This window comes from Labrus bergylta, chromosome 1, assembly GCF_963930695.1.
Source record: "Labrus bergylta chromosome 1, fLabBer1.1, whole genome shotgun sequence".
NCBI classification, from domain to species: Eukaryota; Metazoa; Chordata; class Actinopteri; order Labriformes; family Labridae; genus Labrus; species Labrus bergylta.
In genome coordinates, this window is record NC_089195.1 from 16,601,775 (window position 1) to 16,627,519 (window position 25,745).

General features: G+C 40.6%; 1 protein-coding gene across 1 annotated transcript in view; it reads right to left on the reverse strand.

The window, feature by feature from the left end:
* Nucleotides 1–514: 514 nt before the first annotated feature.
* Nucleotides 515–25,745, reverse strand: part of LOC110000747 (complement C3) — a 40,052-nt gene continuing 14,821 nt past the window's right edge. Inside the window, exons 21-43 of the mRNA XM_020656100.3 lie at nucleotides 24,102–24,241; nucleotides 21,803–22,018; nucleotides 20,046–20,109; nucleotides 19,860–19,949; nucleotides 19,075–19,281; nucleotides 16,693–16,768; nucleotides 16,400–16,559; nucleotides 16,212–16,307; nucleotides 14,809–14,959; nucleotides 14,610–14,695; nucleotides 13,117–13,194; nucleotides 12,861–13,016; nucleotides 11,629–11,691; nucleotides 10,126–10,207; nucleotides 9,559–9,607; nucleotides 9,249–9,339; nucleotides 9,068–9,157; nucleotides 7,130–7,232; nucleotides 5,894–5,983; nucleotides 4,453–4,545; nucleotides 4,223–4,309; nucleotides 1,736–1,880; nucleotides 515–816 (exon numbers count right to left, since the gene is read on the reverse strand). Coding sequence (XP_020511756.2) covers nucleotides 675–816; nucleotides 1,736–1,880; nucleotides 4,223–4,309; nucleotides 4,453–4,545; nucleotides 5,894–5,983; nucleotides 7,130–7,232; nucleotides 9,068–9,157; nucleotides 9,249–9,339; nucleotides 9,559–9,607; nucleotides 10,126–10,207; nucleotides 11,629–11,691; nucleotides 12,861–13,016; nucleotides 13,117–13,194; nucleotides 14,610–14,695; nucleotides 14,809–14,959; nucleotides 16,212–16,307; nucleotides 16,400–16,559; nucleotides 16,693–16,768; nucleotides 19,075–19,281; nucleotides 19,860–19,949; nucleotides 20,046–20,109; nucleotides 21,803–22,018; nucleotides 24,102–24,241 — 2,555 coding nt within the window. The 3' untranslated portion in view covers nucleotides 515–674. The remainder of the gene's footprint in view (nucleotides 817–1,735; nucleotides 1,881–4,222; nucleotides 4,310–4,452; nucleotides 4,546–5,893; nucleotides 5,984–7,129; nucleotides 7,233–9,067; nucleotides 9,158–9,248; nucleotides 9,340–9,558; nucleotides 9,608–10,125; nucleotides 10,208–11,628; nucleotides 11,692–12,860; nucleotides 13,017–13,116; nucleotides 13,195–14,609; nucleotides 14,696–14,808; nucleotides 14,960–16,211; nucleotides 16,308–16,399; nucleotides 16,560–16,692; nucleotides 16,769–19,074; nucleotides 19,282–19,859; nucleotides 19,950–20,045; nucleotides 20,110–21,802; nucleotides 22,019–24,101; nucleotides 24,242–25,745) is intronic.

Genomic DNA, 25,745 nt, shown 5'->3' on the forward strand with positions numbered 1-25,745 from the left:
TTTCCTTTCCTTGTGTTACCATTGTTAAAGTTTAATTAGTTTAAGTTAAAAACATTAGGTGGAGCAGTGGTTAGTGTGCGCGCCCCATGTATGGAGGCTGTCGTCTCAAGCGGGCGGCCCGGGTTCACATCCCACCTGAGGCTTCTTTCCCGCATGTCGTTCCCCACTCTCTCTCTCCCTGATTTCTGACTCTATCCACTGTCCTGTCTATCCATTAAAGGCACTAAAAGCCCAAAAATACTGTAAATCTTTTAAAAAAAACATTGAATTATCAAATAACACAGAAGAAAAGTAAGAAGGGTTTACGATGTGAATTTAAACATTTTAATGTGTACGGCTTTTTAGTGTATCAGCCACAGTGTCACTTTACTTTGAAAAAAACAAACCAGCCTACCCTCAGACTGCAGTAATTATATGTTAACATGCTAACAAAACTGGGAGTTGCATTTTCTTCCAATTTATTTGCAGATGATTGAAGAGGATCTGATATACAAAGCACCATGAGCCAAAGATGGTCATTTATTTGTTTATTTTATTTAACAAGGAAGAAAAATGATCTGCACTTACATTTCCATTTCTGCATGCAAGTTGTCATTGGGAACAAAGTTTTGCATTAAAAGAGTCTTGCAATACAAACAATCACTTAAAAGCAGCTTTGTTTGATTCTTGTTTCCTCACTGCTGACATCCAAAGAGCTCATACTGCTGAACCAGCTGCTCAATGCCCAAACAGGTACGTCTGTGTACCCCAGTCTGACACTCTGCTGCTGTGGGCCAGTACTCGATCCAGGTGTTCTCCCCAAGTACATACTGATACCTGCAGAAAGCAAAGTGAAAAATATTTGGTCGTCATAGGACACAATCGTGAACTGTTTGTTTAAAGACCTGTAGATTAATCATGTAAGTAAACTATCTCTCTGCCTCTATGTATAGCTTCATTGTTTTCATAGAAGTTTTTGTGTGCACTATTTTTGTGACGATATTGGCAACCATGTGGACAAAGTGGTGTGTGATATCCCTTTATTAACCTGTCCTGCACATGTGTAAGAAGAATGAATTTAAAAAAACCTCCTGTTCTCTTTCAACTCTCAAATGTATCACTTTTAAGGCTTTCATACTTGCAGAAAACTCCTGAAAAACTTCTGAGATTTCCAGGAGGAGGTGTGTATGAACGCAAACAGACACATTTTTCGCTCAGACTTCACCCATAGTTTCTCCAGCCAGACCCATAGTATTTTTTCTGCAGCAAGTCTGAGTGGGCTGATGTGAGAATGCAGCAGGATATTATCCGGAGAATTTACCTCAAGCCAATGGGAGGGGGAGTGACGTTTCTATACTGTGACTGCTGCACGGTGCATAGACTAGATATTTTCAGGAGTGCATATGTGAAAACAACTTTTGAATCATTGGAGCCAGCCTAAAGTTGACCTTTCAGGAACCTTTTTTTTTGCACTTCAGTATTGGTTTCATTTTTTAACTACTGAGGTTTCCACTGGCTGGGACACCAGTAGAAAGCTGTTCCGGGATTCAGTGTAAAAGTACAAAGGCAGAGCAACAGAGAAGCTTCGTTAAAGTGCTTTGGGGGAATCTAAATGGGCAAAGACTTTCAGTATGGTTGATTTGCTCAGGTGCAGCTGGAGCAGCAATAGGCCGCATTAAAGGGGTTCCATGACACTAAAATAAGAAGGAAGATGTGCACAGCTTGAACAAACATCAGTAAAGACAGAATTACGTACGATTGATCTTGTTGAAGAATTTGAATGTATTTGGATGCTCCCATGATGAGGTAAGTTTTTCCTTTTGTCAGACCCAAAGATGCTCTGCAGTGCATGAGACTGAGGAATGTGCGCAGTTTTCCCAGAGGAGCCACGTCATTATTTCCTGTGATGAAAATATAACGTAGAAGAACAGAACACAGGACGACATCAATAATCACATACAATTAAATTACATGACAACACCGAATCAATACTGTTAAAAGTGCAACATTCTCTGACTGTTTGGAAATAAAATGTAGGGCATTGTGATGTCATTTTAAGCCTCTTGAAGAAACATTTGTAAGTCATTTGAAATAGATAAATGATCAGCTTCCTCACTGACTTATAAAACCCCTTCTTGACTAAGTGTACTAAAAGAAACACTGCATGTACTGCATCAACTACTCCTAAACATCCGTCCACCTTCTACCACTTGTCCCAAGTTGTGGCCCCTGTGGCAGCAGACTAAGGAAGTTGACTTATATGTCCCTCTCCATAGAAACATTTTCCAGCACCTCCTGAGGGATTAAGAGTGAGCACTGGGTCTAGTTCCCCTCGAGGTGGACATGCTCAGAAAACCTCCATAGGGGGGCACCCAGGAGGATTCTCAATCAGATGCTGGAACCACTTCAAATGGTTCTGTTGGATGATGACTAGCTTTACTGTTCTGAGCTCCCTCCAGAATTGGCCCATTACAGGGGTTTCTCATGGCAAATTGGTCCTAGGGGAGGGTCCAAACCAAGATCGATTTGAAAATAAAAAACCTATGAATCTGACGCTCTGGAATGGAGGTGGCTAAGATAAGGGAATGACCCCCAGGAGCCAGACTGGGGATGGTTCCCACAGGGGAGTGTCTGGTGGCCAGGCTGTCATCAATAGGGCTCAGGTGAAAAAAACTACATACAGGGACAGGCATAGCAGTCAGGTGAAGAGCAAAATAGGTTGCAGAAAAAATGGTGGGACCTTGATACTCCTAACTATGTCACATATTTTTGGTAACACCGTGTCCTATCCTAGCAGCACGCGAGGGACAGAGTATGGACGAGGAACAAGAGAGGAGGGGGCTCTACAAGGCACTGGCACTCCCTTTTCTTACTCAACAGAGCTGGTTAGCTTGTTTTTACAAAGTGGAAACAGTGGTGCGTTAATAACATCTGCATCAAAAAAGGAAATGCTGAGCTTTGACTTGTGTCAACACCGGAGACAAACATTTTGAGGGCTGGAGCTGAGGTGGGGTTTAAGCCTCTTGACAAACTGTTACTTCTTGCCCACATCAGTCAGGTCAGCTACGCGCTTAACAATGGATAACAAGTACCGTTCTTAAAATCAAAATGGATACCTTGTAAAAAAATAAACCCCCCCATACAGTGTGTGCCATGAGGACTATAACTAATCAGATCTAATATGTTTTTTTGTACCAGTTTGTTAACATGTTAATTCATGCTGTAAAAACTGACTTTTTGGGCTGTGGTGTGTATGTAACCCTTTTCCACACATACGGAAATCTCCTGAAAAACTGCAGAGATTTGGCTACCCAGAGGTTCTTTAGGCTATGTGTGAACGCAAACAGCCGCATTTTTTGCGCAGACTTTACCCGGAGTTTCTCCGGCCAGACCCTTAGTATTTTATCCGCAGAATATCCGAGTGAGCTGATGTCTGAACGCGGCCGCATATACTCCGGAGATTTTAAATTCGAACCAATGGGACCCGAGTGACGTTTATATAGTGACCGGCTAAAGTGTCTGCACGCGATCACTACGATCTCCGTGCACATAATTAAACGGCTGCATTATGTTTTCTGTTTGTCAGTATGTTGTTCTCCTCTCTTTTGTGGGTGTTGTCATTCCATTGGATTACACATAGCATTGATATAAAGGCAAATATTCTCATTATAACGTCGTGTAGTGGACTCTGTTGCTTCGGACGCTATATTCGCGTTGTTTATTTACCTCAGGAAATCCCCCGCGCCCCCTCCCCTCTGACAGGGAAAGTCCCCCGCTGTGAGGAGCATATGTGAACGGTTAGTTCGGGAGAATCTCCGGAGAAGTCCTCCTGAAAATATCTAGATATTATCCGGAGTGCATATGTGAAAACGGCTTGTGACTTCTGGGGCTTCTGCAGCCAGCCTCAAGCAGACACTTGACAAACTGCAAGGGTCGCAACCGCATTGGCTTCATTTTTCAACTCCAGAGGTTACCACTTGATAAATACAAAGCACCCTACTTCTGTCTATCCACCTACAGTACAAAAGCAACCCATTTTATATCGTTACAATAGGGGAAACTGAAATTCACAGATCAGCGAATTAAATGTTTAATTGATGCTGTGGGGCATTGGCAATATCCAATGCTCGCATGCTGTTAGGACACGGTGTTGGGCATATTATGTCCTATTTAATACAAAAAAAACAGAAAAAAACAGGAATGGACAGAAAAAAGACATTAAGGAGAGAAAATAAGAACCCACCTTCTTTAATGACTTCCAATACCCGAGCAGTGTAAATGTCCGTGGTGGAAAAACCATCAGAAAAATCTTCAATTATGACTTTGTACACTAAGAGGAGACAAGTTGTATTTTATTAGCTCACTTGCTTTCTTTCTCAACCTCTCTCTCACTCTGTATTACACAAACACACACAAACTGACAGGCACACTCGTTCTTGTGCCACTGAATCACAGAAACACACACTCTCTTACCAAAATCTATTTTGCTGCTTTCTGTTGTTTCACAAGCTTTTGCAGTGCGCTCATCATTGCTGATTTGGCCCTTCTTCTGCATACTACAGTTCTCTGCAAACACAAAACAAACAAAGTCAATAAATTGGTTCACAGTTTTATTAAAAGTAACATATTATCCTCGTTTTCACCAAGTTTAAATACGTTTCAGAGCTTCCCAAAACAGGTCTGTTAGATTTCTTGTTCTAAATTCACTCTGATCCTGTATTTGATCATGTCTATAAACCCCTCTATATCAGCCCTGCTCAGAACAGGCTGTTTCTGTGTCTGTAGCTTTAAATGCGAATGAGCGGTGTCTGACCACGCCCCCTCTCTGGAACGGCTTGGGTTGCTCGGGCTTTGGTGCACCATGACCTTTGTGATGTCATGAAAGGAAAATCTCCAGCCTGTTTGAGGCACACATTAGTCCCATTTCGAACAAAGGTCCCCAGAACTAAAAGGTTCAGGAACTTCTCTTCAAGGAACTAAAAGGTTCCTGTGGCCCATAGTTATCAGCATTACCGATGCCTACAGGTCAAGGTTTCAGATTAATCCTGTTGTTTTCGTTCTATTTATTTAAATTTTTCAAAATGTTTTATTAATTTGCTCTTTAAGTCAGTATTAGCCTGAATCTCTCTCTCTCTCTCTCTCTCTCTCTCTCTCTCTCTCTCTCTCTCTCTCTCTCTCTCTCTCTCTCTCTCTCTCTCTCTCTCTCTCTCTCTCTCTCTCTCTCTCTCTCTCTCTCTCTCTCTCTCTCTCTCTCTCTCTCTCTCTCTCTCTCTCGAGTCCGCCTGTTTGTAAACTGAGCACTGCTGTATTACGACGTTATGTACAAGAGGTTATCGTGCTTAGGCACGGTTAGTCCGGGTGCAGTGTGACCGTGGGCCGTGCAGGCCAGCGGGGGAATGAGACCGCAGGGGGGGGGGCAATCGTGCTTGAATACGGCATGGTACAGATTGCCAGTGTGACCGCGCCCTCAAAGGTGGGGTAAAAACAATGGGCTCGCTGCAGTCTTTCAAACACAGTGGGTGATCAAAAATCCTGCTGTGCCTGAAGAAAATCTGTCACCTGTAGCAGTTGTAAGCATGTGAAAACTTCAACCAATGTCTGCCACGAGGCACCAAACTGATGAACCAATCACGCCTCCCTGTCTCCCCGCTCGTTCTCTATCCCATGCGTGCACAAGCCCACACTCAAAGTATGAGCTGAGGTCCGCTTCTGGACCAACGGCGCTCGTGCATGTAAGTGAGGGGCGTGGCTTGTGAGGGAGCACAGAGGGGAGGGGGTGGGTGTAGACAGATAACAGAGGGAATGCTACTTTCAAAATCAGGCTTGTTTTCGAAAATTACCAACCATGTGCAAATTGAAATTTTCTTATTCAAATATCACCAGTCAGATCATTTTCAGTTTTTATTCTGCTTACCTTCAGCACATGTACATTCATCGCCCTTACAGAGCTGCAGAAGCTCGCCACTTCCCCTCTCTGGGTGGTAAAACTTCACACAAGGTGTCTCTGCAACAGGAAAGACATGTGTATATTTTGTGTTGACTCACTGCAGATCCGTACATCAGCAAATCATCATCAAATACAAATTAAATATCTTACAAATATGCCTTACATGGATCTTCATCCAGCTTCAGCTACACTTGCACCAAGATGCAATAAGCTGAAACTACACTGACTATTAATGTTTATTGACACTGAGTATGTGACAAGGTGGGTTCAAGCTAAATTATGGTTATAAGTTGCTCCATTACTAGAGGAACATAGCAATATTATGTGTTTTGGAACATCACAATATATTCTAAGATGATGAGAAACAAAAATATTGTTTATAGAAGAGCCTTTGTTGCATGTCTGTTTGGGGCTTGGTGTGTCTCTAAGTGTTTCTGATTATGCTTTCACACTTGCACAAAACTCCTGAAAAGCATAATTCACTGCGAGTAAGTGGAAAGGGGAATAACGTTTAAATCCTGCAACCGGTGCACGATCAGAGGCTGTATGTGTGCGTCTGTTGTCTCCATGCACATACTTTTTTTTTTTTTTTGATTTTTTGGCATCCCTGAGGGAAATTCGAGTTTACACTGTTATTTTTAGGGACATGCTTCTCACACACATATGCTAGAATCACACACATACACAAACAGGACCTGTGGACATGCAATGGTGGAGAGATGTCAGAGTGGGGCTGCTACAAGCTGCTAAGCAGAGAGCGCACAAGAGCAGTTGGGGGTTTGGTGCCTTGCTCAAAGGCACCTCAATGGTGCTTGGGAAGTGCCCTGGCACCTCTCCAGCTACCAGACCAACTTCCATATTTGGTCCGGGATTTGGTCCGGGACATGAACCTGGGATCCTCCGGTTCCCAACCCAAGTCCCTACGGACTGAGCTACTGCCGCCCCATAACCAAAGTGCTTCGTTTTGTTTTCTGCTCATATGTTCTTATGTCGAACTATGCGTAGCCCTTATGTACTTTGACATAAAGGCAAAAGTTCTCATTACAGCGTGATACTTTGTTGCTTCATACTTAACTTCCATGTTGTGTTACGTCATGTCTTGCCATCTGAGCACCCAACTATGAGGATAGTCTCCCCCTCTGAGGTGTATGTGTGAATGTCTGTATGTATGAGCGCATGTCAGAACACCAGCTTAAGACTCACCTTCATAGTATTCATAGACAGACACAGCAGCTGGTTGTAAGATGCCCACCTTCATCTTCTGATGGATTTTAAAAGTGATCTCCTCTATTCGTGTGTTGGAAACCTGACAAGAGATGACGAACACAAGTACAGTATGTGTTTATGTGTAAGAGAGAAACTGCATGGTGTCTTAAAATCAGTGCAGCAATTTCAATCTTATACCACAGTAGCTGAAACTAGTCCTGCTTTGAGTTGAAAGATGGCATGAAGGCTTGCTGTCCCAGTTGGTGATGGTTAAATGCCGAGAGCTTCACCTCAGGGTTCCCAGTCTGGGAAGAAGGCTTAGAAAACTGATTGGCAGCTAAGGCCTGGCCCACACTAAAAGATTTTTAAAATCTTAAACGATTTTGAAGAGACCCCACACATGATGACAAATTATGACAGATTAACAGTTTGGTTTTTACAGTGTGTGGTGTGCAACGAGACGACAAACTTAGCACACCACACACTAACCGATTCATTCATCAGTCTCGACTATCAACGCGTGCAAGCTAAGGGTTTGTTTTACAGGACACGTTGTAAAAACACTTGTGTTGTTGCCACAAATCAGCAGGTCATGAGTTTATGAAATCCATCTAACATTATGCTTCGGGTTTGCTGTTGTCGCCATGGTAATGTTTGCTGTGCTTCCTGCTTCAGTAGGCTTGTGACAATTCACAGAGTCCGTGCTCGGCTGTCCTCTGTGTTCTCTCCAGACAACAGGATTTCTAATCGTAAATATTGAACACGTTTAATATTTATGATTTCAAATCAGGTCGTCTTCAAAGCAGATCAGGGAGGGTAAAATCACTGTTGACACACCTCACACACCTAGAGAATATGGAAAGATAATCTTTGGATCCATCAGATAGTCAGGCCGTTGCCGACTTTGGTCGGAAGGGGGGAATCAGGCCCAAAATCGGGCCGATTATCTCGTTGTGTGTACCCACTTAAGATGGACCAGCTATCCACAGAATTTGGGAAGATTACAGGATTGCTCATTAACCTGCAACCAGGCATGACGTCACAAGGAGAGCAAATGTGAAACGGAGCATTTTTCTCAGTGTTGTAAGACTTATGCAGATCACAAACAAAGGACTGGATGGGTTTATTTCACATTTTGTGGGTCGGTAGGCACTCAGGTTACCCAAATATATAAAAGGGATACTTCACCCGTTGAAACATGAATCTGTATTGACATTGGGTCATATATGTAGTAGAAATGTGAAATAAATTTTGTTGGTGTCTTCTTGACCGAGAAAAGGCAGAAAGTGTCTTTTTGGCTCATGAGGATGAAAGACACCAACTCCCAGAATGCACAGCACCGCAGGCCACTCCCACTGAGGCTCGGGCTTTGTTTAAAGACATTTACTACAACACATACAGCCGTTTCCTGAACTGATTCCGAGATTTCTTCCTGAAGGAATTGGCATCTTGGAAATTCCTGGCAGAAAACAGACTCTATGTCTGTGTCCACAGGCAAATAGTGAGAACACCGACACTACCAGTCCGCCCCAACTTGATGGGTTAGGGTTTCTGGGAGTGAGGTCCCACCCACTGATCTGTGATTGGTCTGTAGCTTCAGTGGCCGAAAATATGAGGAACTAGCGTTGTAGTTTCACCTCACTAACCACAACAGCTGCCGATGATGCAAAATGACATCATCAGAGGCTCCTTTTCAGACTTAGAAATACAAAGATTTCCCATCTCAGGGGAAAATGAGGGCGGGAAGCACGACCATTCAAAAATACTACCAGGTTTCTAATGATACAAAGCTTAATGAAAATGGGTGAAGTATCCCTTTAAAAACACTTTAAAAGTCTATTTTGCATAATATGTCTCCTTTAAAGCTTAAATTGAATTAAATATGATAAAAGGAGTAGGTCGGAAAAAAACAGAATCGAGGGAAGATAGTCTTACCTTGTCCAGGTAAATGATGACTGAGCCTCTTTCTGACAAGACTTTGTTCATCTCATACCTTTCAATGATGCGTGCACGACCTTCAGACAACTAAAACATGCATGAACAAAAGTAATTAATAAAACATTGGAAGATTTTTGGCTGTGATTGTTTCTGTGTTTGTCTTTATTTCAGTTCTTACTGCTTTAAGGTCCTTTGTGTTAACAGTGAACCCAGTTGGCAAGCCAATGTCCAAGATTGACATGGATGCATTGCGCTCGCTGTCCTTAAACCTGTACACAGAACACATTGATTGATTGCTATGATGACAGAAAAAATGGTTGAAAAATTTAATTTTTAAATCTAGCAACACTTGTTTCAATGGAAGGTGAGAGGACACAGGATAGTTTACAACAATGGTAAGATGATAAACACAGAAATAGAAAAATGAAGTATAAATTAAAGTCATGGTACAATAAGATTTATCAGAAGGACTTCTTTAAAGTACTTACAAAATCTCTATACTAAGCTTGTATATCTTCTCTTCCTCATCCAGTTTCTCTGCAGAAGCAAAACAATTGATGAGTGGTCCTCAACCTTTCATGACCCCACTTTGACTACACAAAACTCTTGTGACCCCAGACATCCAAAACACATACAGCTTATTGCTAAAATTATTTGTTTTCAATCATGTAATAGTTTTTCTACTGTGTTGCAAGTAAACATTCATTTTAGACCACATTTAAGCTTTTTGGCGTATATTATTGTTGACAGAGGAAGAAAGGCTGGGAGGACATTTCTGCAAGATGGAAGCCAGTGACCCTGGCTCACAGTAGCCTGTGTTCAATATACATTGTGTTTTTTATTAATAGATAAATACAAATTTCCGACGACCCCCCTTGGAATTCCATTCAAACCAACAAAGGGTCGGGACCCCAAAGTTGGGAAAGCCTAACCTTTGTTATTTCTGTTGCTCTTAAAAGAAAATAGAAACACAAAAATAATATGACAACAACAGCAAGGACAAAAATGGCAAAAAAAATTAAAACCAACAGCAAAGACAGAGGACACCACATTACCTGGGAATACTTGCACTGATAAGTCAAACTTCTGACAGTCGCTGTCCTTTTCTTTAGGCTGAGCGTAATACAGCGACACCATCTGTCAAAGAGATCAAACAAGGATTACACATTTTATTTGTAAATATTATTATCAGAGGAGTGATATTAACACATGTTCTGTACACACAAATTTCAGATTCAGATTCAGATGACTTTATTTATCCCAGAAGGGCAATTCAGTTTCACTGCCAGCCGAGTCATTAAGAAGAAGCCAAGACAAACGCGAATGAAACAAACACAGTCACAGCAGAATTCGGACAATTACATTCACATGTCGGTAACAACAACTCAGCAGACAAACAGGTCGCTAAATGAGAAGCCAGAGCTAGAAAAATGTATAATAAATGCAACGCCAGAACTGTATTCAATTATACATAAATAAATGGACCTTTCAGGTTACCTCGGTGAACAGTAACAGTCCATACAGTAAATCTATTATTTCATGAGCAGCTCAAAGGCAATGGCAAATAAAAGGCTCCAAAATAACACTTAATTATGCTGATATATTTACAAAAACATGAATCAAATCTCAAGAGATGAGGTTTGGACATCAGTAGAATCAGTATTTTAAGTAAGTGAGTGGGTGTGTCAATTAGAGCCTGACCGATTAATCGGCCAGCCGACAATATAGGCCGATATTAGCATATCCAGTGACTATCGGTATCGGCTAATTTTATTGCAGATATTACTGGATTCATTCACCAGTCAAATAGCGTTTCATTTGAGTTTTGTTGTATTACACTAACAGTTCTCTGTCACCAGCAGAAGGCGCTATATGGATTACAACAAGCATCACCACTCGCCAGAATGTCAGGCGGTGATGCACATACATGTGCAGCTACTTTCAAGTTGAGTGATCATCTTGTCTTCATTATACTAAATATCTTTCCCAGAAGTGTTTGATAATAGCATTTAAGGAATCAAGACAATAAATGTGCATATCTATATAAGTCTATCTCTACAGATGGAAGTAAAATCTGAGAAAGATATCGGCCAATATATCAGTATCGTTTTTTTTTTTAACTCTCCCTAATATCGATATCGGTATGGGACCCAAAAATCCTATATTGGTCGGGCCCTAGTGTAAATCAGTCAGACCTACCAATTACATGTACTGTACCTGCAACACAAAAAGAGAAGGCAAAACCTAACAGGTGAGAGAGACATCACAATTGCAGCCTCATAGCTAAAGGGATAAAAGTGTTGGAGCATTAAAGAAAAGACAGATGAAAGAGTGGAAGTCACCACATTGTACCAAAGAGAGTGTTTTATCTACACACTCAATGTAATTTTCCCTGTGTCTGCATTTTCTTCAAACACAAAGAGAAAAAATCCAGTGTGATATACTGACAATGCATTCAGTATCTTTCCAGTAAAGAAAAAATCATGTAATTTGCTCATAACTCATTTAAAAAAACAAAACAAAAGACAATAAATCAAGAAAAAACATTTTAAACTTACTGTCAGTTTTGCTTCTCCAATTCCTGTGGCGGTCACTTTGACATCCTTGTTTATACTATTGAACTGTTGACAAGTGAAATAGACACACATAAAAAATAAACACATACATGCACATGACTATCAAGCATCATCAGGATGAAGAGGTCTTTAGAAAGAATTCTGACTTTTGATTATAATTTCAACACTGAATTTATAAAATCAAGAGAGTCACTTGAACAAACTGTAAACTAATTGATTAATTAATTCACTTCAAACAACAGGTGTAAAACGTAGACTAACAATACTGTGTGTAACTTTCCACCCTAAAGTTGTAGTTCCAAATTTATGGAAGAGGATTAGGGCCACTGAAAAATATTTCTTTGGGGTTCTGACTTTTTTGGGGGAATTCTGATTTTTTTCTCAAAATTCTGAGATTAAAGTCAGAATTCCCCCAAGAAAAGTCAGAACCCCAAACATTTTTTTTTCAGTGGCCCTAATCCTCTTCCATACAAATTCGATCTAAATTTCACCAGATGCCTGTTCAGTCCATCTCTGCTCTGCCACAGCAGCAGAGCTTTAGTCAAAGTGTGTGCTTCCACTTGCTACTCTGCGCTGCATCTCATCGACAAGAAGTCACACAACAAAACAATATTCAGACATCCGGTTTATTTTCAGAATAAAACACTCAGTTTTGACGGTTCCATACAAAGACCTTATGTGTGTTTGTGGTTGTGTTTATAAGAGTTTTATATGGTTTTAGAGCACATACGTTGTATTATATCGTGCTGATTCTGTAATAAGCCAGGAACTCATTGGTCTGGAACGAGGTAGCACAGAGCTGTACCTGAGCAGAGCTGACGCGCAACGCACAGGCATGTAGGGAGAATGGTGTCCACTTTATTTCTAGAGCGTCCTGGTCACCTGACTTCAGCACTAGGTTACTTTGGTAGGGGGTTGCGGCTCTCTTGCAAGGAGTGCAAGTGGCTTTACGGCACTATTTCACATATCAGCACAAGATAAAAAGAAGGCAGTTATGGGGGAAATCCTCCATAATGGTGCTTGAATAAATGGACAATTCTCTTTTTTTCTCAGGAGCAGCTGAAAACCAAACCCGAATGGTTGCTCTGTGTGATTTTCTGACGCTGTGATAGAAGTCTATGGAGTACTGGTTCTACAGTGATTAAAGACAAACCTGCAATAATACGGTACGGTAGATAAACTAATGTTCAGTGTTTAATATATCAGTGTCTTACTTTAGAGGTTCTTGTGGCGTAATGGTTTCCCTTGTTGAACTTGAGCTTCTCAGCCATTGATCTGCCTGGTATCAAGAGGTCCACATTCAAGTCATACGGTGGTTCCTCAGCATTGGCCCAGTACTCAGCTACAGCCTGGTACACCATTATGGTGGCCTATGAAGAGAGGGGTATGATCAACAGGTTGAGTTGATTAAATTATGATGTAATAAAAAACAAGAAGTGATAAATGCATTCAGACTGAAAGAGACGTTACCTGAGTTGAACCATAGCCGCCGTTCACCTTCTGTTGTTTCGAGAACCATCGGACCACAGGTTTGGCTTTTTCAAATTCCTTCACGAACAAGGGGTAAGAAAAGGCTGAAGATTAGCGCAGATTAAAGTTGATTGATCTTTTGGAAATTACTTTACCGATGTGGATGACACAACCCTATAAAAAAAAAAACCTTACCCAAAACGGTATATCATTCAAGCATCTTAAATTATTATGAATAAATAATAATATTTTAAAAATAAGATTATTGAACAATGGCTAAAATGGATTAAAATATTGGACAGTTTTTGTTGAACATCTGGATTAAAGTTGATGTGTCTTGATCATTGTACTGTAGATAAAGGAAGTAACCACGATAATTCTCCCACTAGTTTGTTTTGTATTTTTGAAGCAATTATCAATAATACTACAACGTAACCGTATATCTGACACATTCATGCAGCTGGAAATCAAAGAACCATGTTAACAAAACATAGGAAAAACATTCTCATAGAAAACATATCGATGGAAAAAATGTCTGCCAACCTCAACCATAAACCAGCTGACTACAACACAATGTGATCCACATTACATTCATCAATAAACTCACCTTTGCATTGTCTGATTTTCAATCCACAATGTAAGTGGCACAGGTACAGAGCGGCTTAACACTCTTTCAGCCAAAACACACACACACTCACTACAGGCACATACACTTACACTTACACACACACAGACACTCACACACATTTTCCATTTCTTTTTCTCTCTCTCTTTCAACCCCAAAAAATCGCCAACTTCTGACCATATACTTGTTCTCACTTGCTCTTCTCTACACATGACCTTATTTATTATTATTTAACACTTTATTAGTACATAATCCGTATCTATGTTCCTGTTGTGATAGCATTGTGGGGTAACTATGTTTACAGGTGAAAAGGACAATCATTTCTAACTCATTTCTCTTCTTCTTGCAGGATTTTGCCCTCAGCATCGGCTTCATTATTTTTAACACAGAGGTCTTCCTTCAAACAGACCCCTTATTCCTCATGTATTGTCAGTGCTCTTTAAGTTGTTCCATAATTTATTGTTACCTCCTGCTAGCTTCCCAGACAAAGATCTGGTCTCAGCTAACGATATTAACACTGAGCACCTGCTCAGGGTTCATTGCTGGGGGTCTCGAAGTTAAAATGGGTTGATTCTCACAAAAAATGTTAGCGTTCTGAAAGGATGTATTCTTAAAACAATGACCTGCTTGGCTTTCTGGACTAGCAGGTATTCTAATGATTTTTAAAATCCTTAATATCTTCTATCAGCAGTTTGAAATTGAACGTTGCCAGGACATTGTAACATAACCATGAAACTTTGCTGTAGATTGTATTTAATGCCAATTGGCAGTGTTAACACGGTAACACCCCATAAAGGTTGATGAACATATTCAAACCTTTAAATGCTGAACATAAATGTATCACCAATTTTCGGTGAAATGAACCCACCTTTGCCTTCACCAGTGCAAGAAGAGCGTAAGCTGTGGCCTCCAGTTTGTAAGTATCTGCAGAAGGTACAGGCCAGTGGGACAAGTCTGAGGAAGGCACACAAACATATTTACATTACTATACTTATTATATTCATGTCTGTCTGTTTTTATAAAGTTATTTGATCCTCATTATGTCGAGTAACACTGTGTGAGAAAACCTGATGAGGCAAAAGTGTAGAGTTTCCCAAGGTTCAGTTTGTTTTCATTGGCCAGAGCATATGATGTAATGGCAACGGCATATGGGTTGGTGAGTCTAGGCAGGCGATTCTCCAGGTAGGCCACTGCTTTGTTGACATTGTTGGGCATGCTCTAGATGAAAGGAAGAGACGGCTAATGAGCCATTATACCCAAATACAGGCGATAGAATAGTGTAAGACCAAAAGGACATGCTCTGAGACTTAAAAATAGTGTTGTCAAGTAAAATACAAATATGAGAGCTGAATCTCACAGCAGGAGCACAGCGAGCAGCTTGCCCGAATTGGATGTAATGTAGTAATGTAGGGTTTTTGATTAAATCCTGTTACTGGTTTTAGCTAGTTTTGAAACAGACTAAAATATTACTAATGTCTCTATGGTGCAAAGTGCAAAGTGCGAAGGCTCGGTATGGCTGGATAGATTTACGTCAAGAAAAAGGTGTGGCCTTTGAAGAACAATGAAAATTTCAAAGCAAATGCAAAAAGCCAAAACAACTGCAAAAACATCAAATGCACTGCAAATAGATAAATGATACGAAATCAAAAATATTCAGAACACAAATGCAAATGGGCAAATGCTGCAAATCCAGTTTTAAACAAAGTGGTCCTGGCCTGAGGGGGCGCTCTGTGGAACAGTTTGTTATTGATGGGAGAGAGTGAGGGAGACAAGGAAGTGAATTTATTGTTTGGGTGGGGGTTCTGTCAGGGCATGTCTGGAGCTAGCGCCAGCTGCAGGGCTAACACAGGCATGTGTGATGATCTGTTGGAGGATATTTAGAGTATAATCTAAAGCAAACAAGCACAAATTAAAGGAGAAAAAACTTGAATTCCATAACATTAATCCATGGGCCAGTAAGCTGGCAAACTAAATGAGTAACACACTAAGAACTCCTAACAGGTGCTGCTCATGGTAGTGATGGACATACAGATTAACATTGTGAGGCCGATTTAAATCAAGCGTTAAATTTACCATGACCTGGATGACTGAGAACCTAGAAAGACATTGTGAGGCCAGGCACCAACATTATCCCTTGAGTAGCAAAGACATTTCATTTTGACAGATGATGTCAGTGCTCCCCAATGCTCCAATGTCAAGACTGCAATGCAATGCGCTTATATTACCATCATCCAGCAGTTATTTGTTAAAACAGACACATAAATGAAACAAACATACAAGAAACCTAATTGAAGACTTTTATGGAATTATTTTGATAACATTACATTTGAGTTATTTTTAAGACCCAGCAGGTACCCTGTTATGAGGAAACTGTTAATGGGCCTTTCACAAAAACAAGAGGTAGAAATCTGCTATAGATGAAGTGCACAAGTGTAAATGAGGACACTTAATACTCCTTTGGGATACTTACATTAACAGTATTACTACATAACGTGCCTGTCTCCTGTATGGCAATAAGGCAGAAGGCTGTCATGGAGGCATCTGAATCTGAGCCGAGGACACCACTCTGCACATGCAAACATGGAAAGATGTCTTTGTTAGTATTTTTGTTTGGTTGTTTGTATGTTTATTAGAATTACCTTTCAATAGTGGACGTACACGCATTTCTCTACTATACACATATCCAATTTCTTTGAACATGCCATCTGGTTGCTGTGCATTGAGAATAAGAAACCTGACAGCACTACAGATCACGTCGCTTGGCACTTCCACCAGATTATTGGCAATGGCAAACACCTTTAAAACATAGGCTGTTAACCTGAAGGAGGAGGAGAGATCATGTGTCACATTTGCTTCAGTTCATTGATTTGTATCAAAAAGGTTGGATATTCCAATGGTTGAAGGAGTTTAAGAAACTGATATGCAAGGTCATGAATGTTTTACTGCCTCACCAGGAGCTGCTTTTACTATAGGTAAAAACAGCAAAAGACCCATCACTCTTACGGTATGCCAGCTCATTCTGGTAGCCTGTGAAGTAATGACACAAAATAAAAACGTTTTATTTTGTGCAGTTTAAAGGAATAGTTGTTTCTTTTAAAGTGTAGTTGTATGCGGTATTCTGAATCAAAAGTTTATTAGCCACAAGAGACGCGGCACCTTTATTGAATAACCATCTGGAGAACCTGCATGGAATGCAAGGCTATACAGTGCTGCAGACGGCATTATTATTATTATTATTTTTTTAAAAGGAGACACAAACACTTGTACACCACTTACACATACAACATAAATCTGCAAATCCATCACATAAAACAATGTACAAAACAAAATACAACAATAGACAATAGACAAGAAGGTGGTGGTGGTGGTGGGGGGGGGGGATTCAATCATATGGTCTGTTTTCCATGAATTATTTTAACCAATGGTCAATGCTAAAGCAATTTGTGTATGTTTATGTATTTTCCAATTCATCATAATAATACACTTCACTGACAATAAGGCTAGTGTAATGATTCGTTGTGTGAGCGTTGACTTTATTTCTCGCCAAGAAGTCAGACTGGCGGACAGAGTGGTATTTTTACTTTCAGAATAAAAGACAATCTTGAGATAACCTCCTTCCAAAGACTCCTCACAGATGGACAATGCCACAATAGATGGATCAGTGTTCCTGCCTCACCATAGCCATGCCAGCACAAATGTGAGAGAGGGAATTATCGATTTTCTTTAATCTGGGTGGTGTGATATAAATCCTATGTATTATTTTATATGAAGAATTGTATATCTTACACATTTAAATAAGGCAGTTTTTTAAAGCAGTCTCCCACTGTGTGGTGGTCAGAGATATGCCCAAATCCCTCTCCCATTGGTGTTTGATGGTGGATAAGCTGTCCAAGGAGGCAGTGAAAAACAAACTATATAGTTTGGACACTATTTTTTTCCCTGAAGCAATCTCCCCAAGGTCATTGTCCAATCACCCTTAAGGCCTGTGGAGGTGCTTTTTGAGACAAGTAGCCCCACGATTGATTTTAGTTGTAAGTATGAGAAAAAGTCGACATCCCTTCAGTCAAAATTATTTTTTAACTCGATAAAATAAACCATATCACCATCCTTCATTATTTGCCTTAATTGGTTTATGCCTCGAAGTTGGCATATTTTGTTTTCCAGCATTCTACCACCAGCTGTTAAGACTATTTTAAAATTGGTTATGGGGTGAAACCAGAAAGCTGATAAAGAGACACACTTGCTATCTTCTTATATCTATATATATAGGATATTTTCCTCGATCCATTTCCAACTGCTTGCCTCATTCCTGCATGTGTAGGCCCATAACAAAGGGGATCTGGCATTAAAAGCAAGATAATAAGAGTAAACATTTGGAACTCCCAGTTCACCACTTTTCCTTGGTCTGATCAGTCTTTTGAAGCCGATTCTGGGTTTCTTATCCCTCCATAGGAAACCTATAAATAACTTGTTAATTTCTTCAGTTAGGGGATAATTTAAGTGGTAAGGTTGATAGGAAAAATAATAGTCTGGTAAAATATTTACCTTAATCACTTCTGCCCTGCCCCATAGTGAAATAGGTAAAACTGTCCATCTCTTGATGTCATCCCTGATCATCCTAAGGAGGTGTGGGCCATTTAAATAAAAAATCTCCTTTATGGGAGTCCTGATGTTTAATCCAAGATATTTAAAGAGCCCATATTATGCCCTTTTTGGGGTTCGTATATTTAATCTATGTAGCTACTAAAGTATGTTCACAATAGCTAAAGTTCTGTCTGTTTTCATGTACTGCCACTCCATGCACCGGCTCGCTTCTGACTCTCTCTCTAAGGCTCTGAAGTGCCCACGTTCAGAGTCCCCACGTGTGCCAAGTCTGATCTGATTGGTCGGCCTGTCGGCTCTGCCGTAATTGGTCAGTCACTCAGCACGGTTCTCGGAAATGTCCCGCCCCTTTTACCATATTGGGAATGCAGCCACTTTGGCTCCGAGCGGAGCAAAAACATTAGCACCTTAGCACTACTGTGCTACCGCAGGCTACGGCATATCGTGGGCGTGCTACAGAAGTTAATGGGCGTGCAACATGAGCTGCTTGTCTTGCCACAACAAGCCAATGAGCTTAGATCAGTGATATCACACTGACAAGACTGGCAAAATTTTTATCGAGGGGGGCTAGAACCGAGTGTTACATGCAGCTAATGCTACAGCTAACAGGAGGACGTAGGAGAAGCCGCGTTACCATTATATATATCCCCTATACTGCCCCCCCGTCCTGTAATTGAAGGCTCCTATGTTAAACCAATCTCCTGGGAACTGTGCTAACAAATGAAGCCTACCGTTTTTGATGTGCTCGAGGGCCTCATTACGTTTCTGAAAACCCACTGCTTCCCATTGGTTGGTCTTATCCAAATATGTGGTTGCAATGACTGGCAGGGTCATGGCGGCTATGTTCTGCTCTCCACAGCCCGAAGGCCTTTGGATCAGAGCACCCATAGCGTTCCCACTAATGGCGCTCTCCAATAGTGTACTCAACTGCTCCATTCCTGAGGGAATACAAGGGGTCATCAAGGTTGTCAGTGTCATGTGCAACAACAAAACAAAAGTCAACATACTTACAACAATAGCAATTCATGCAAAAGGAAAATTTACATGCACCTATTCCCAATATAATGTCTATTTGTTTTGCTCAGTATGTAAATTCCGCCGCAAGGGGGCTCTCAATCAAAACAAAACAAAAAAGAAAATCATGGGAGTTCTCACTGCTCCTTGCCGAACGAACTCAGTCAAGATGAATGAGGACATAAGGACGATAATATGTTTACTGACGATGTATCCAAGTATAATTTGCTTGACATTTTTATAACAGCAGCACATACAACAACAGTACGGCAGCTTTCAGTTTTTATCATGGTGGCCTTCGCAACAAGACACATCTCGTTAAAACTATAAAATTAAGTTAACATAGCAAAAAAAGATATATAACATTGGTTTAGTCCATTTTTTTATTAATTTGAATATTTTGATGTAAACAATACAACTAATACAATTCTACATATTATAACTTTAAGTTATAGATAACATTTGATTTTAAGTTTGAGAGTTACATGCTCCTTCCTCTCACCTGTCACTGAGATGAGTGTGTTTGTAGGTGTGTTTGGAACCATATCATTCAGAGGAATCTCACTGTTGATAGTTAATACCTGTATACCATCTAAATGAAAAGAAAGTTGCCATGTGTGGGGATAAGCAAATACAAAAATAAATATGACCAGTTTATGTTGATTGCAGCTACTTCAATTCAACTTACCTGCACCTCTCTTAACTGGGTCTAGCTCTATGACTTTTGGTAATTGTTGCAGGACACCTTCAGACTGTAAACACAACAGAAGCACATCTATTTTGCAATTTGAATCTCTCTTGACTGTAAGTTCTTCTATACTTTGAAAATTTGCTATAGAAACAAACTCTGACAAGCAGCGTAGAGCTATGACGATTTTCATCACCAACCTAGTGGCTACATACAACTCCTAAGCAAACATTGTCTTTGTTTGGCTGCAACTGGCTTAAATCGACAATATGTAACTTTCCCAACAGCCAATAGTAGTTTCAAAAGATAATTTAATGGCCTGTTTCAACAGGTAGAATGGCGTCTGTCTAATGGCCGTTGTATACTTTTGTAACCTTACAAATCTATCTCAACTTGCATAATAAATTACACCCTCCAATGTAGCCATGTAGCCAAAGCCCATATGTATCACGGAAACAGTTGAATACACATACAGTTTGCAAACTGGATGAATATGCTTGCAGTCATATTTGAACTAATTTGTCAGTCAAAATGGTTGTGTAGCTTTGATTGGTTGGTACACTTTGCCTCTCCTTGGGTTGGTTAGATTTAAGACATGAGGACTGATGATTAATATCTGGGTAGGCCAATCAGAGGCAGAGTGGGGTCCTAAGTACGGCAAGCAGCAAGTGAGGAAATACATTACGGGAGAAAAAAAGTTAAAAGGGCAATTTATGGTTCTCACTGTGTGAAATAGAAGGATTAGAATGTGACAGTGTAATGATGCACAGATGTGTGAAACCTCACACTCAATGTGCAGGACTTGGTGCAAAATAATAGCAGAAGGTATCAATGACACCTATAAAATAAAGCTACCAGAACAAATAACTTTATATGTATTCACTACTCACTTCATGTGAATTGTCTGAGTATTGGGAGCACATTTCAGTACTTTTTTACTCAAAAGTTTAGAGTGGGGGCTCTTGTGTGGCAGTGGTTAATGTGTGTGCCCCATAGCCTCCAAGCAGGCAGCCCAGGTTCAAATCCTGCATGTCATTCCCCACTCTCTCTCACTACGGTCCTATCTCTCCAATAAAGGCACAAAAATCCAAAAAATAAATCCAAAAAAAAAAAAAAAAAGAAGGTTTATATTGAGGACGGAATTTTGATATATCCCGGTCGGATAATAAAACATTCATTAAAAAACATGATTACAGGGTGGGCTGTCAGTGTGTGTCCCTGCTGTTTTGCAAATGGGCATGTGTAATATTGTTATAGATTTCAGGGGGAGCGTACTGTATATAAAAAATGCTCCCAGAACAGAATCACTTAAAAACGTAACCACTTGCTACATTTGCACTGTAAGGAAACAGGAAGCATGTTTTGATACTCTATAATGAAACCTGAGGAAGTCTATCTCGCTAGACCATTAACCCCATAATGCTCCCTGTACTGCACAGTGCTGCATGGTGGAACATCTCGATGGGTAACATTATTAGATAGAACACAAGCCGTGCACCCTCTGCTTGTAAACAAATGCACGTTGTATGTGTGTAATACAACATAGCAGTTGCACTCAGAGACCTTCGGTGGCCGCCAAAGTACACCTAGTCAAATTCCTCCATAATGTTCCAAGTGCTACAGTTGTAAAATGTCAGAGATCCAAATGTGAAATTAAAACTGTGTATAATCCTGCAGCTTAAATGATTCCCGGCAAAGACATTAATAATATAATCAACAAAAAGCTGTCAACCCACTTCAGGGTCAGTTTCTCTTACCACTACTCGCAGCATCTTTCTTATTCCATCACTCAGCTCATAAGAGTCTCTAACAACTGCTTTAACCTCAATCGGGGATTCTCCTTGTTGCATGGGAATAATGATGAACGGTACAGCTCGTGTAGTCTTGGCTCCAACGATGACCTCCTGACGATATTTCCCACGCTTAGAAGCTGCACTGCACAGATCTTTGTCCTCAATCAGATCCACACGCACCTTGAAACAGGTGGTCAAGATGAAGGGATTAAAAAAAAAAAAGGCATAGATGAATAAAGGGCGCCACAGGAATGAGTCCTAAAACCTGAACGTAAATTAGCATTTGAGCGCCATGGGGTCTATCTTCTCAAAGTCAATGGAAATGTTGAATGGGTTTGTGGTAAGACGCCTGAAATAAGGTCTGTGGTTAACACACGTTTAAGAGATGTTGGCGTTTTGTTAGACGACATAAACTACGTTAGGTAATACCCTTTTTTTAAAGATTTTACGCGTCCTTAAATAGGCGGTTGCTAACAAGTGGCTAAATGAGACTAATGTGGTTGTCGGGGACATTAAACATCATCACGCCGGACACAAACGCTCGGAACTCTCTCACTAATCAGTGATGTCTCCAGTGGGTTTGATCTTTGGGTTAAGGCAAATATTAGATTAATAAACAATTTATTAAGCTACGCGGATTTTTTTTTTAAATCAGAGATTGTCTGAAGCATAACGGTAGTGACGTCAAAATCATCCGACCATGGTGTAGTTCGCTATAGCATAACTGTCATGATTCACATCATGGCAGCCCTCCCTTCTCCTTTTGTTGTGTTGTTTGTCATTCCCTGTCTGTTTAATCCTCATGTATCTCTCCCGTCTGTGTCTGTGTGAGTGTGGTGGGCGGGGTTTCGTTTTCCCAGGTGGTGCCAGGTGCAGCTCGTTGGTGATCAAGGGTCTCAGCTACAAAGAGAACCCTCTGCCTCATCTCGCCGCTAGATTGTTTCACCAGCTCGTGTGGTATCCAGCTTTCTTGGCTCCTTAGAGATTAATGTTCCTTGTTGACGAAGCTTTTGTAGCTAACCTTGATTTTTTGTCTTTGCTCACCAGATCACTTTTGTGTTTTCTTAATTCACCTGTGCATTTTTGGACACCGCACTGGGATTCACGGACACTGCCACATGGGACCTCGGGACTTCGCACTACCCCTCCCCCTTACACATTTTTGAGTCATGTTTTGGAATAAACTCTTTGTACACGTATCCGGTCTGAGTCGTGCTTTTGGGTCCAGATTTAGTACTAGCCGTAACAATAACGTTAGCTTTTTACTTCTGTCGGATGTATTAACGCTTCAAACATCATAAATATGGTGTTCGTTTGTGAAGATTATCCTGCTGAACAAAACGCCTACGCATCAGAATCGTGTGTTTGCCACAGAGCTTATTTTCTGCAATGATCCAAAATACAATGCAAAAATCCCATAGGCGAATTCTCAATAGACCCCATGGCGATGATATTTCCGGGTTGGCCTACAAAAATACGTCATTTGGTTTGTTCACGTTAAGACACAGATAATTTGTGTAAGAAATGATCAACATTTCATATTTATTTCCTGTTTTGTTTTGAAATCTTACATTGCTGTCATTTCAGTTTCTGCCTTTATGTGGCTCCAGATTCGTTGATTACCAGTAACTGTCGTCAGGACACACCTGCCCCAGACTATCTCATGAGCCAGGTCTACTCTGTTGTTTGCCCTCCTCAGATGCTAGATTGTCTTGTGATCCCAAGCATATTGATTATTGCTTTTAACTTATTTCATAATTTAGCTATTAACCAGTGGTGGTTCTCGACCACTTTTACTGAGGGGGCCAAACTGGGGCCAGTTGTTTTGTCAGAGGGCAACATTAAACCCAGGTGGAAACCCTGCCTAGAACCGCCAATGCTATTAACGCTTTTGCCTTTGTTTGACTTTTGGAGTTTTGTCTTTCCCCTGCTGGTTTTCTATGCACGGCCGACTGAAATAAAGAGGTGCTAGTAGGGCTAAACCATCCCATAGTGTAAATGAGTGACTGTTGTCATGGCACACCCATTATTTTGCTGATCATTTGAGATAAATTCATTCAACCCACATCCAACTTTTGACCAATAAAGTAACTTTAACGTGGGGCGCTGATAGCCTAGGGGTTGGTGCGCCTGTGTGTGGAGGCTGTAGTCCTTCTGATGGGTGGCTTGGATTCGAATCTGACCTTTGGTGAATTAAGGTACCACCTATGTTATAAGCATGTCAGTCTTGCTTGAAAACAAAGAGCTGATTAGATTGACTCACAGTGACAGCTTCTGGGCTGTAGTTATGCAGGATAGCCTTAATTTCCAGCTGCTCTCCACGGACTGCAGAGTACGGAAGTCTGAGATCAATGAAGAATTTCTTCTTGACAATGACCTCTAATGGATCTGCCACACAGATACCTTTCAAACCCACAAGAAATAAGCAAATGCGAAAGATGGTGGAGAGACAAAGAGGAAGAAGAAACATTAGAATACATTTCCGAAATCCACATCCTCGTTGACTGTTCTAAAACCAAAAGAGCTTTCTCTTGCTACCAGTAACAGACCAATTGGAGAGGGTTTAAAACCTTTTATTCCACGCAGCCCACTAAAGTTTTGTGCTGTCAGACCAGATGATTATACACATTACCTCCTTCCCTTTTATTTAAAAACCAATGTTATCATGCGAGCCAATAAAATCATATTCAAGCTCTTAAAAGATATTCAGACCGCAGTCTTTCTTTTCCTGCACACCAAAGCCTTTTTCACCTATGCACTTAGGACTGCCCCTGAACTCCTCCTGATCTGGTTGTTCACACATGCACCTCACAGCAGGAGACGTTCCGGGTCTGAGGCAAGATATGACAATAAAAGAATGACTCGGAGGTGGCTCCTCCTGTACTGTTTCACTATTTCTGTGAGGCGTAGGGAGCAGCAGGCGAGTGTTACAGCCTGTCCTAACAGCACATACGCGAGTGGGCTTCAGCAACAAAATTACTATTGTAGTGTATTGTTTCCTAATGGAGTGTCCTAACTGCCCGTGAGTGACACAGTGCGTCTTAGTGCGAAGCAGAGCAACACGGCGCACCGTTTTTACAACAGAGCTTGTTAGCTTTTTGTACAAAGGGGAGATAACGGTGCATAAATAGTTTCCAAATGTTGAGCTTTTACTTATGTCAACAACACCGGAGAAAAACTTTTTTCGGCTCACCTTAAGCCGTTTATTGACGAGACTCTGTGTTGTGATTTGAGTCAACAGCTCATCAATACAAAGCACCACATTTCCGTTTGTCCACCTTCAATACAAAAGCACTAGATGTCATATTGCTTGCAAGGGGAAACTGAAAATTACAGGGCAAATAATTATTTAACGGATGCAGTGTGCACAGCCAGCGTGAGAGCAGTGATGAGTTTGATAGGGACGCCTTAAAAGAAATCTGCAGAGGCTATTGTAAATAACATTAAGAGGTTGAAGATGTTTTTTGTAAAAGTCTGATTTAGCATTACATGTTTTTGTTTTACATAAGTTCCTTAATGATTTGTAGTTGTCCCAGTCAGCAGGGTCCTTGGTTTTTCTGTATGTCTTCCAGGTTTCATACTGTTGTTTGAACAGACTGCTCAGACCAGAACTGATCCAAGGCAAAAGTTTTCCTTTGACCCTGACTTCCAGCATGTCCCAGTTTATTTTGAACAAATCGTATATGAAGTTATCTAAATGAATGGTCTTGCATTGTCTACTTGTATGTATTTTGGAGGAAGACTGGGAGTTATAATCTTCCAGAAACAAAAGATAGCTAAAAGTAAGGGTAGACAATATGCATTTGGTTGACTCAGGGTGAACAGATGGGGGTCTGTAGATACTGCAGATAATGAGATGTTTCTTTAAATGAAATTTTAACTTAACAAAAAGACATTCAAAGAATGA